Consider the following 11,255-nt stretch of genomic DNA (forward strand, 5'->3'; position numbering starts at 1 on the left):
GCCTACGTATTGGTGTAATGCACAAATAGGTGACATTCGTCGCTAATGCATCCAGGCGAGAAGAAGCTACCAACGGGCTCGCGGTAGGTCTACGTTTTTTGAGAAACAATTAGCTTACCAGGCAGCTAGAAGACAGCTGAAGAGGGCCATTCGGGCAAGCAAAAGAGAATGCTTTCTAGAGTTGTGCGACTCAGCCGAATATGACCCTTGGGGCAGGGCATATAAGATAGTAGTTAAAAGACTATAGGCAGGTAGACAGGTGCAACCTACGGATCGTCTGGAGCTTAAATCGATTGTGGAAACGCTCTTTCCAGAAAGTTTAAGCTCCATTCACGCCCCTGGATCCGAGTCTGCTGATCAGGGCTCAACGAGCACTGAAATTGGGTTAGAGAGGAAGAAATGATAGTAACTCTCAGGGGTCTTAGAACCAACACTGCCCAGGGCCGGACGGGATCCCAAATCGTGCGCTAAAGCTAGCCCTCGCCTTGCACCCTAGTACGTTCGCTGAATTATTCAACGAATGTCTAATTCAAGAGACGTTCCCGGCAAAATGGAAAGCCCAGAACCTGGTGTTGCTACCCTAGGCCGGCAAACCACCAGATGAGCCATCTTCATACAGACCTGTTTTGTCTCTTAGACACCATGGGAAAGGTGTTTGAGAAATTGATCTGCTCTAGACTGGAGACTGCGATTACTAGCGCCGGAGGCCTGTCACCAAATCAATTTGGATTCCGGAATGCCCGGTCAACAACGGATGTGCTAAACAAAGTTGTTGGTCTGGCCACTTCCGCCATCCATGGCACAAGATGGAAGCATGGGACGAAGCAATACTGCATTATTGCGACCCTGGACGTAAAGAATGGCTTCAATACAGCTAGTTGGGATATTATACTGAATGCGCTGTCACAATATAATATCCCTAAATATCTTAAAGAAACAAAGAGTTACTTCAGAGGAAGACCACTGGTATACAATACGGGTGAGGGTCCCCAAACTCATACAGTGTCAGCTGGAGTACCCCAAGGCTCAGTGCTGGGGCCTCTCCTATGGAATATCATGTACGACGGCGTACTGCGCTTAGAACTACCGGCAGGTGAGCACACCATTGGCTTTGCTGATGATGTAGCTGTCGTAGCCATAAGAAAGGAGCTCAAAGATACAGAGGATATGTGCAGCGAAAGTATCAATCGCATACGAAACTGGTTGACTGGAGCTGGGCTCGAGCTAGCGGCACACAAAACTGAAGTTGTCCTAGTCAGTAGTCGCAAAAGAGTGGAAACTGCCAATATAAAGATCGGCAGCGTCACCATTGCGTCAAAGAGGGCGATAAAGTATCTTGGTGTCATCTTAGACACAAGATTAACTTTCCGCGAGCACTTAGAATATGTGCATAAAAAGGCAGCTGATTCTTGTAGAGCTCTCTCAAGAATTATGCTTGACACGCGGGGACCTAAACAGCAACGACGTCTCCTTCTAATGAGCGTCATTAGGTCCGTCATCCTCTATGCTGCGCCAATATGGGCAAGAGCTATGGCATTTGCGCGATCTACAGACTGAGCGCAATCAGAGTCTGCTGCGCTTTCAGGACTATCTCCGATGACGCGGCGCTCGTCATAGCTGGTATGGTACCACTGGAGTACTTGGTCGCCGAAGCCGTGGAGCGGAATTCGCACGCGCCTGCGCGTCTCAACGCTATCAGGGCGAACAGCATTGCACGATGGCAAAGAAAGTGGAATAGCTCAGCTATAGGGCGGTGGACGCACAAGCTCATCCCGGAGCTCGAACCAAACACGGCGGTCAACCGCAAACACGGCGAGGTAAACTTCTACCTTACGCAGATCCTCTCGGGACATGGATGCTTTCGGAGCTATTTGAAGCGCTTTGGCCACGAGGAATCTGACGAGTGCCCCTGGTGCGAGCGAGGGCATGTGGAAGACGTCAACCACATTCTTTTCGAATGTGGACGGTTCCTGGAGGAGAGGCGTCGTCTGGAAGAGGCAGTGGGCCGCTCCATCAGAGCGGACAACATTGTCAACGCCATGCTGGAATCGGAGGAAGCTTGGGAACTAACAAGCACCTTCGCGGCCACAGTGATGATGGAGCTCCGCAGAGTCAAGCGAATGAGAAGACGAGCTGTCCCAGGCTAAGGTAGCGCACAGTGCTTGCGAAGCAATGCTTTACGGCCGTCCCGCAAGCATCGCGCACTATCCTAGCCACCACACAACTTGCAAATCAATAAACAAATATAAAAAAAACACACACACACACACATACACACACACATACACACGCATAAACACGCATGGGCTGCACTATGCGCTTACTATAATAACATAATTGCTTAATAACTTTTTTGTGGACATATAATCTTCATGAAACTTTTTTATGATTATAATATGAATATGCATGTATCTGCCAAAGAAGCACCAATTAAGGCCCTTCATTGCTGGGTACTAACACGGAGCCTTTCTCGGGCGATTTCTCGTTCTTCGTCAGATAATTGACTCGCGATATTCCGTTGCCTAATTGCATTTTGGGTCCGCCGGGAAAGATTAGATCATCTAGGACGCGGCATTTTTATTAATAGTAACACTGAATATGCCCTCGCACAAAACCACATAAAACAATCGAGAAATATAAATATAAATAATTTACACAAATTTGTGTTTGAGACAAACAAATACCTGAACTTTCGAGATATTTAGCTTCTGTACGCACGCGTATTATTTTTATCAAATGTGCTTTGTTTTATGAATAGTCAGGTACGCCTGAGGCTGTGCCGTAGACTGACTGACTACATTTGTTTATTTACTTCTATACTATTGTATAATATGAGAGCAGGACCCTTCATTTCAAAGGGAAAGAGCTGGGATCGTCGCGAACAATTTTCAATTTCTGTGCGCTGCTGCTATTTGAGACATCATATAGAGAGAGAGAGAGAGCATAAAGAGAAGGAGAGAGTAAGGAAGGGAATTGAGTGTGTGCATTTCGTGGTAGCAGTCGCAGCGCACTGATTTTGTCGTGCCTTATTTTCACTGCTTGAGCCTCAAACCACCGAGCCGATCAAATACGAAGTTGTCCAGTCGTTTCGGCGGATTTTTTCGGTGTTGAAAAAGTTTGTTCATTGACATGTATAGTCTATGTGTTCTCTAGCTAGCGATACAGTTTAGCAAGAAAGTGTTTACACACAGGGAAAAAATTATTATTAATTTTTTACTTGGAAGCGAAATAAAAACTGTAAGAATATGCATATTAAATTTTTTTTAAATGAAAGTAGGTAAATTAGACTATAAAATATATTAGTCAGCAAAAAAAAAATTACAATATGTTTCCATTAATAAAATAAAATAACAAAAACAAAAGAAGTAACAAAAATCAGCTGACAAGAAAGTGTTTACACAACTAAATTAATTCATTATAGTGTTTTAACTACTTTTTTTGGCCACCGTTGAAATCTATTACTGCTCCCATATTCCACTGTGATATTTTGCCATTCTTCCAAAACAATGGTTTTCAGCTCAGTTTTATTCTTTGGATGCCTCTTGGAGGTTCTCTTCTTCAGATAAGCCCACAAAATCTAAACGAGGCTTGAGTCCAGGCTTTTAGCTTGCGTATCCAACACATTTTTCCAGTTATAAAGTAGCCAGCACCTCACAATATGTGACAAAACCCAAAAGTTTGTTTGCCATTGACAAAGAACCCCAATTTTTTGGCACTAGCTACTAAGTGCGCAAAATGTCCAAATACTGTCCAACATCCATGGTGTTTTCAATAAAACATAGATATCCAACTCCTTTGCTTGAGATGCACCCCCGGACCATTAGCGAAAGCTTTCCAAAATCCACAGTCGGTATTATATTTTTCTTCTCGAGGGCTCTTAGAGGCTTGCGCCACTCTCTAGTTGGACCATTGTTATAATATACCATCATTTGGGATTCATCGCAAAATATTACATCAACCCTATATGAATCTGGCTGATTTCCGTACATTCTAGCAAACGTTAGACGCTTTTGAGCGTGATCTACCGACATCAGTGGTTTTTTTCCGGGCTGGTCGGGACGACAGATTGTTACATTTTAGTGCCCTTCTGACACTTTCCCGGCAAATGGTTATGCCACACTCCTTCTTCAGCTCACTGGCAAGCTTGCTGGTCAAAATAGTGGGTTTCTCGCCCATTTTTCTGAGCATAATTCGCTCCGCCTGAGTGATAATAGACGAGGCCGTCCCTTAACTTTAACCTTTAGCTCAAGCCTATCCTCTTATTTTTGCACGGAAAAAACATTTGGCCAATCTCTGTGGCAGTTTTATCCACCAAGAGGTATCCAAAGAATAAAACTGAGCTGAAAACCATTGTTTTGGAAGAATGGCAAAATATCCCAGTGGAATATGTCAGAAACTTGGTCCAATCGATGAATAGACGCTTAGGAGCAGTAATAGATGCCAACGGTGGCCAAAAAAAGTAGTTAAAACACTATAATGAATTAATTTAGTTGTGTAAACACTTTCTTGTCAGCTGATTTTTGTTACTTCTTTTGTTTTTTGGTATTTTCTTTTGTTAATGGAAACATATTGTAATTTTTTTTGCTTACTAATATAGTTTATAGCCTAATTTACCTATTTTATTTTTTTTTTTAAAATTGAATATGCATATTCTTACAGTTTTTATTTCGCTTCAAAGTAAAATATTAAAATTTTCCCTGTGTGTAAACACTTTCTTACCAAACTATACATATTTTCTCGCATTCGGTCAACGATTCAATCCGTCATTGGACGATTTAAATAGGAAGGCGAGTGGAGAACAAGCGAAAATCCATTATATGTATATGTACATATGTATACATAAGTACATATAGTATAATATACCTACTTTCATTTTAAAAAAATTGAATATGCATATTCTTACAGTTTTTATTTCGCTTCGAAGTAAAAAATTCAAATTTTTTCCCTGTGTGTAAACACTTTCTTGCCAAACTGTAAATCTATGATTATTAACACATAAAATCATTATTTAGGAAGTCAAATATTTTATTATGTTATAATCTCGCATGGATTGACACCTTTGCTCATAATTAAAAAGTGCTGATTCCAATCTGCTGAATTCGACATTCAATAAACTGTTACTCTTTTTTACTTGAACTATAAATGCATCGACTGGCATCTTTGGATGTAATACTGAAAAAAAGATGGTTAGATGTTATGTCCAAATACATATTTATGTAGCTTAATTTACTTTTGGGCTGAAGTTTGCGCTCAATTGTTGGTGGCCTATTTGAGGGAAGACGTCGTAATTTACTTCCATTTTCCACAAATTGAGCAATTACACTTCGGAATCTTTCAGGTATTAAGAAAAGTCTATCCACATTTCCTTTTTTGTAACAAAGGTATGCTGACTTCATCTGAAACCATTTCCGACGAACTTGAGTTGGTGATTTGTTTGGAAATCCACGCCTTTTCATCTTACTCGCAATTTGAGTAAAAGTGTTGTGCGTCGTCGTGATATGTGAAGATCCTTGACTTATTTTCACTTCTTTTATTAAATTAAGCATGCATTCAATTTCGGCAGTTAACCAAAAATTCCTTTTTAATTTTCCAGCTTTCATTTTCACATACATATGTATGTAAACAACCTTTACTTAGAAAAATGAATCAAAATGCTGATTCACATATGGAAAAATATTATACATTCCATACATAGAATATTTTATATATATTATAAAACTACATTTTCAGATATGTATAGTGATGGCACAATTAATCATTTGATACACAATAATCGATTATTTTGTTTCAATTCACGATTTAATTGTATCGCAAAATGGGCTTTGAATAATCGAGACAATCGATGATTTGCTCAAAAAATCGCATCGCTATAAGCAACATTGGCGCGCAAAAGTTGGAAAGCGAAGCGTAATTATGGCACAAACAATTAGTTAAGTTATGAAGCGCATACGACAAGAAATGGTGGAGCTTTCAGATATAAATGAAAGTTTAGGAAGCACTAGTGACGGCTCATCTACTCGCGAAGTTGAGTTCGATTTATGGACCCACCACAAGGCACTGGCCCACAAAACCAGTAAGAAAGACGGTAACCATTTTCAAATTCAAGACGAGCTCAGTCTTTTTTTAAATGCTCCTGTTTTTGAATTGAAGCGTAATGTCGTCAACGCCTGGGAAGAGATGCGTACTGTTATAGCTTGTCGGTATTGTTACTTAATAGGCACTTCGGTACCAGCGGAACGTCTTTTTTCCAAGGCGGGTGCCGCATTAACCGAAAAAAGGAACAGGTTAACAACAGAGCACCTTTCACAACTACTATTTCTTAACTCAATTTTAAATAAATAAATATTTATATTCTTGTTGTTGTTGCTATTGTTGCTTCTAAAAGGAGTTCATAAAAAATAAATTAAGCGCATTCAAAAAATCATTTGATTAATCGATTCTTTCCATTTTTCCGCGATTAATTGCAATTAATCTTTAAAGCACTGTGAGGCGGCTTGCCAATCACCGCCTCGCAAGATTTATATAATAAGTGAAAATAGATTTTTAGTTGAGTTGTTTAGTATTATTAGTATTATTATTGTTTAGTATTATTATGCATTATTGAATGACTTGAATTGAATTGTTTAGCATTTAGTTAATATTGAATATAATTTTTAGTTAAATATGGTTAAGGTTAAGATTTAGGTGGGGCGATTAGGGTTTAAGTTTGAATGGCCATTTAAATTTGCATTTGAAAACGCCGCCCAAAGCGCTGGTGATTTATCAGCGATCGGCGGCGCAACCCTGCGCGGTGAGTTTTGAGCGGAGAGTTGCGTCGCCGACGCCGAGGGCTTTGGGCGAACGAGTCAAGAGGGGTTAGTTAGTCGAGGTAAAGCGGCAAAGGTCGTCGGATGACGGTAGTCGGGATCGAGCAGCGGAAGCCGCCGGTCGCTTGAAAAGGTCAAGACTAAATTGTGAAAGTTATTTTTAAGTGCGGTTAAACTAAGTAAAGAGTGAAAATAAAGCGGCTCAGTGAAAAGAGATAAAACGAAGAAGAGTTTCCATTAAGAGAGGCGGCGGCGGTTAAGCAGAGGATCACAGAGTTTCCATTAAGAGAGGCGGCGGCGGGTAAGCAGAGGATCGGACGGCGGCGAGGCGATTACGAAGCGAGCGGTGCACGCTCCCCCCCTCTTTCCCTATTCACGGTCATATCACTAACATCCCCTCCCCTGGTGTCTCACGATTCAAATAAATTTCTTGTGAGTACACCCTGGGCAGACTGAGTCTGTCCCCGGCTTAAATTTACTACCTTACAGCACCTAAAATAAATCATATGATTAAATAATCGAACAATGATTTTTTCTTGCCATCACTTGATATGTAAGTCGTGACATTAACCACTGACCAGAGAACACATAGACTAGACATGTAGAACAAACTTTTTCAGCACCGAAAAAATGCGCTGAGCGGACCGGACAACTTCGTATTTGGTCGGCTCGGTCTTCTGAGGCTCAAGCAGTGAAAATAAGGCAAGACAAAATCAGTGTGCTGCGACTGCTGCCACGAATTGCACGCATTACTAAATGAAGCATGGCTATGCGCTCTTTTTCCCTTACTCACTCTCTCCCTCTATTTATGCTCTCTCTCTCTCGCTCTCTATATGGTCTCTCAAATAGCAGCAGCGCACAGAAATTGAATATTGTTGCGACGATCCCAGCTCTTTCCTCTTGAGTGAAGGGTATACCGAAATCATAAAACCATTTGTCACGCTCATGCAAACAAAATGTAAGCGTTTCGATGGTTATTCGTGGGAAGGGTATGAAAGCGTTGATACGCATAAACAATATTATTTCACGACGGGCAAGTACACACAGACTTGTAGTCTCTTGCTACATGTATGAGCATTTGTGACCTGCGTGCGTTACTCTTGCTGCTTGTAGCAATTTTAAAGCCCAGCATTTGCATTTGGTCGGTCTTACGGACTGTCATAACCACTTTAAACAGATGTACTATGTATGAACATACATACATATGTACATAAGTACATTTATATATTATTATTGCTAATCATGTTTATAAATGTGTTTATATCCGTAAATAATTATATATAATTAAAATTATTTTATACACATTTTTAACCGAAAAAATGATCGTAAAACACTACTAACTTTATTAAATGCTTTGCAATATATGAAATACACATGTCATATTATACTCAAGCTTTACTCATTATTGTCAAAAATTTCTAATTAAGTCATAATGGCCCATTTGATAGTCACCCTACGATTCAAATCATACAAAATTTACAAACTACTAAATCCGGAGACAATTAGCTTGCCATCCCATACAAGCATACACATACACAAATGTATGTATGCATGTGCTCACTTCACAAGGCAGACCAACGGCAAATTTTGGGCTGATAATAGACGAAAATACTGAGAAAGAATTGAGTTTCGCGACGCACGCACACAAAAGCACATACACGTAGCAAGGATGTAAATGTGTGTGTGCATGCTCGTCGCGAAAATGTATTCTTTCTGTGCAGAACAGGCTGTGTAAAGCCCAAAATTTGCCGTTGGTCTGCCTTGTGAAGTGAGCACATGCATACATACATTTGTGTATGTGTATGCTTGTATGGGATGGCAAGCTAATTGTCTCCGGATTTAGTAGTTTGTAAATTTTGTATGATTTGAATCGTAGGGTGACTATCTATTTGGAACACATACTCGTGTATATCTCCGATTTATAAAGTGTAAAAATTTTTCCGATCCGCCCACTAGGGGCGTGGCAAATCGGAAAATACATTTTCCGATATACCAGAAATCATGTTTGTTGAAGAGCTAGAAAGCTGCAATTTGGTATGTAGGTCCGCGCCGAACACCCAAGATCACAAGCTATGGCGGATATATCTCCGCCCATTAGGGGCGTGGCAAATCGGATAAAACTGTAGCTCCTAAAGTTATAAACCTAGAATGCTGAAATTTTGCATGTAAGCTGATGTTTTAATTCTATGAAGATGGATGCATTTAGGTTACCGGTTGTTCGATCTAAGAACAGGTTAAAAATGAGGAGTCTACGGCCACTAGGGGCGTGGCAATCGGCATTCACAGTGCCCGAATTGCGACATTTATATGCGTCAGCCATCTATGTATATTGTTGGAGTGGTGGCGTCGCCGATAAGTAAAAAGACCGGGGTGTAATTTCCTAATCTTTATTGGAGGATGAGAGCTGTGTCGCTCGTATAAAGTGTATTGAATATGAATATGTACATATGTATGAACAGCAGTGTCAATACCAGGCAAATGTTGAAGTGGTGGCGTCGCCGATAAGTAAAAAGACCGGGTTGTAATTTCCTCGTCTTTATTTCTTAGATTAAAGCTGTGTTGCTCGTATAGCATTAGTAAAGATATATGTCTCGTCAATACCAAGAGAGGCAAGTGAGGCAAGTGGGGCGAAGTCCCCAGCGGGGCGCTAAGTACCGCGAACCAGTAGGAGAACTGGGTTATGTCATTAACAGAATGCTGTTAACAACATAACATTGTGTGGTGCGGGAGGAGCAATTCTTGTTAATGGGATCTGGCATTAACATACTCCCCCCCCTTGCAAGGATTGCAAATTAAGACGTCGTGTCCAAGCTGGAGACCTCTTGCTGTGCGGATCAAGGTGGAGTGGAGCTGTGACCGCCTGTTTAGGAGTCGAGGCGGAGAGACGTGCTGATCCCTGGAGATGCAGGAGCGTGTGGTGATTCTGGCCACACGTTTTGCAACGTCCCTTGCTTCGGCAGGATTGCCCGGAGTGCTCGTGAGCCAAGCAGTTCGTACAGTACTTATGTGTAAGTACCGCACGCATCCGCTTCTCCTCTGAAAGGCCAGAAAACGCTGGCAATTCCGGAGACCGTGGGCTCCTGGGCACACGCGGCACTGGAAGGAATTGGTACCGCGTGGCTTGCTGCTTTCTGATGACGGCGTCTTTATCTGGAAGATCGAATGAGTTGGAGGTAGAATTACTTGCTCGTTAGAACGCAACATGGAGGTTAGTTTGACAGCACAAGGAGGACGAGGATCGGGTTGAAATGAAATGTATATGTATGTATGTGGAAGTTGCTATTGTGAATTTGTATGTTAATTGTGTTGCTGGGCTGTTTGTACGCGAGTGAAATATAAAAAAGTTACAAGATGCTCATATGTGCATACATGGATGTATGTATGTATGTATGAGCGTATGTTCGTACAAACAGAAGAAAGCGGACACACAATTAGCAAATAGATAAATAAAACAAGTAGAAATAATTATGCTTGGAGGATTAGATATTAAATTACAAAATAAAACTATTAAAGATGAAAACGGATATTGTTTTTGATTTAATAGATCGAGTGAGGAGCATGTATATATATATATGTCACTCTGCAGCCGGCGACTAGTTACATATAAATATGAGTATGTGCGGATGTGTGAAAAGGCAGAATATGTAAATAAATTTATTAAACGATCAACAAAGGATATTGTTCTTTTCGTGTTAATAAATATTAATCGGATTTGAACACAGCTTAATACATATCTATATACATATATAAGAATATATACAAGTTATCATGTAAAGCTTTGTAAATCCAAAGTTTCATTCGATACAGAGGCTTAAAAGCTATCACTCGAAGCTTTGTTCCCACAAAGCTATTCTCAGTTGATAGTACTATCATTGAATCTCCCTGTGGTTATCACTCGAAGCTTTGTCCCCACAAAGCTATTCTCAGCTGATAGCACAAACGTCAAATATCCATGTGGTTGCTGACGTGGCGTCCGATTATTGGCGGAAATGCAAAAGCTTAATGATGGGCAAGCTTTATCTCTTGGAGCAGATCGCGTGGCCGGCAGTATCAAAAAGAACTCACCTAAGAGCAACACGCACAACCTGTTGCTAATAGCTATTAATTAGAATAAAGTCGAGCTGATACAAATCTTTTGTGGATCGATAAATAAAGCCTCCACACTACAAAATAAAATAACTGGCGCCCAACGGAAAAACCTGTACCACAAGAAAAATCCAGAGGACCGACCTACAGGCATTGAAAACACTGGACGAATATAGACGAAAAACATCAACGCGGCGAAAAGAATTTTGCAAATACATTAAATAACTCTAAAACCAATGTAAGTGATCTGCTCATTTTTGTATGAAATTTCTCAAACACGTATTTAAAAAAAAATAATTAAAAAAAAAAAAAAAAAAAAAAAAGAGAACTGTTTTCTATGCTGGCATTTAAATTAAGAATAAG

General features: G+C 40.5%; 1 protein-coding gene across 1 annotated transcript; it reads right to left on the reverse strand.

Moving 5' to 3' along the window:
- Window positions 1–5,001: 5,001 nt before the first annotated feature.
- LOC6578222 lies at window positions 5,002–5,747 on the reverse strand. The gene is made up of 2 exons (XM_002004101.4): window positions 5,231–5,747; window positions 5,002–5,172 (listed from the first exon to the last, which is right to left on the reverse strand). Exons 1-2 carry the CDS (start codon window positions 5,610–5,612, stop codon window positions 5,009–5,011), a joined length of 546 nt encoding a protein of 181 aa, XP_002004137.2. The 5' UTR covers window positions 5,613–5,747; the 3' UTR covers window positions 5,002–5,008.
- Between the last annotated feature and the right edge of the window lie 5,508 nt (window positions 5,748–11,255).

The sequence above is a fragment of the Drosophila mojavensis genome, unplaced genomic scaffold, assembly GCF_018153725.1.
Source record: "Drosophila mojavensis isolate 15081-1352.22 unplaced genomic scaffold, ASM1815372v1 contig_108, whole genome shotgun sequence".
Taxonomy (NCBI): domain Eukaryota; kingdom Metazoa; phylum Arthropoda; class Insecta; order Diptera; family Drosophilidae; genus Drosophila; species Drosophila mojavensis.

Bases quoted from the DNA above. Each gene is read 5' to 3' on its own strand.
- LOC6578222 (XM_002004101.4), bottom strand. From the start codon at position 5,612: ATGTATGTGAAAATGAAAGCTGGAAAATTAAAAAGGAATTTTTGGTTA. The intron at 5,173-5,230 runs GTAAATTAAGCT...TCTTTTTTTCAG, and splicing joins GCGCAAACTTCAGCCCAAAA to TATTACATCCAAAGATGCCA.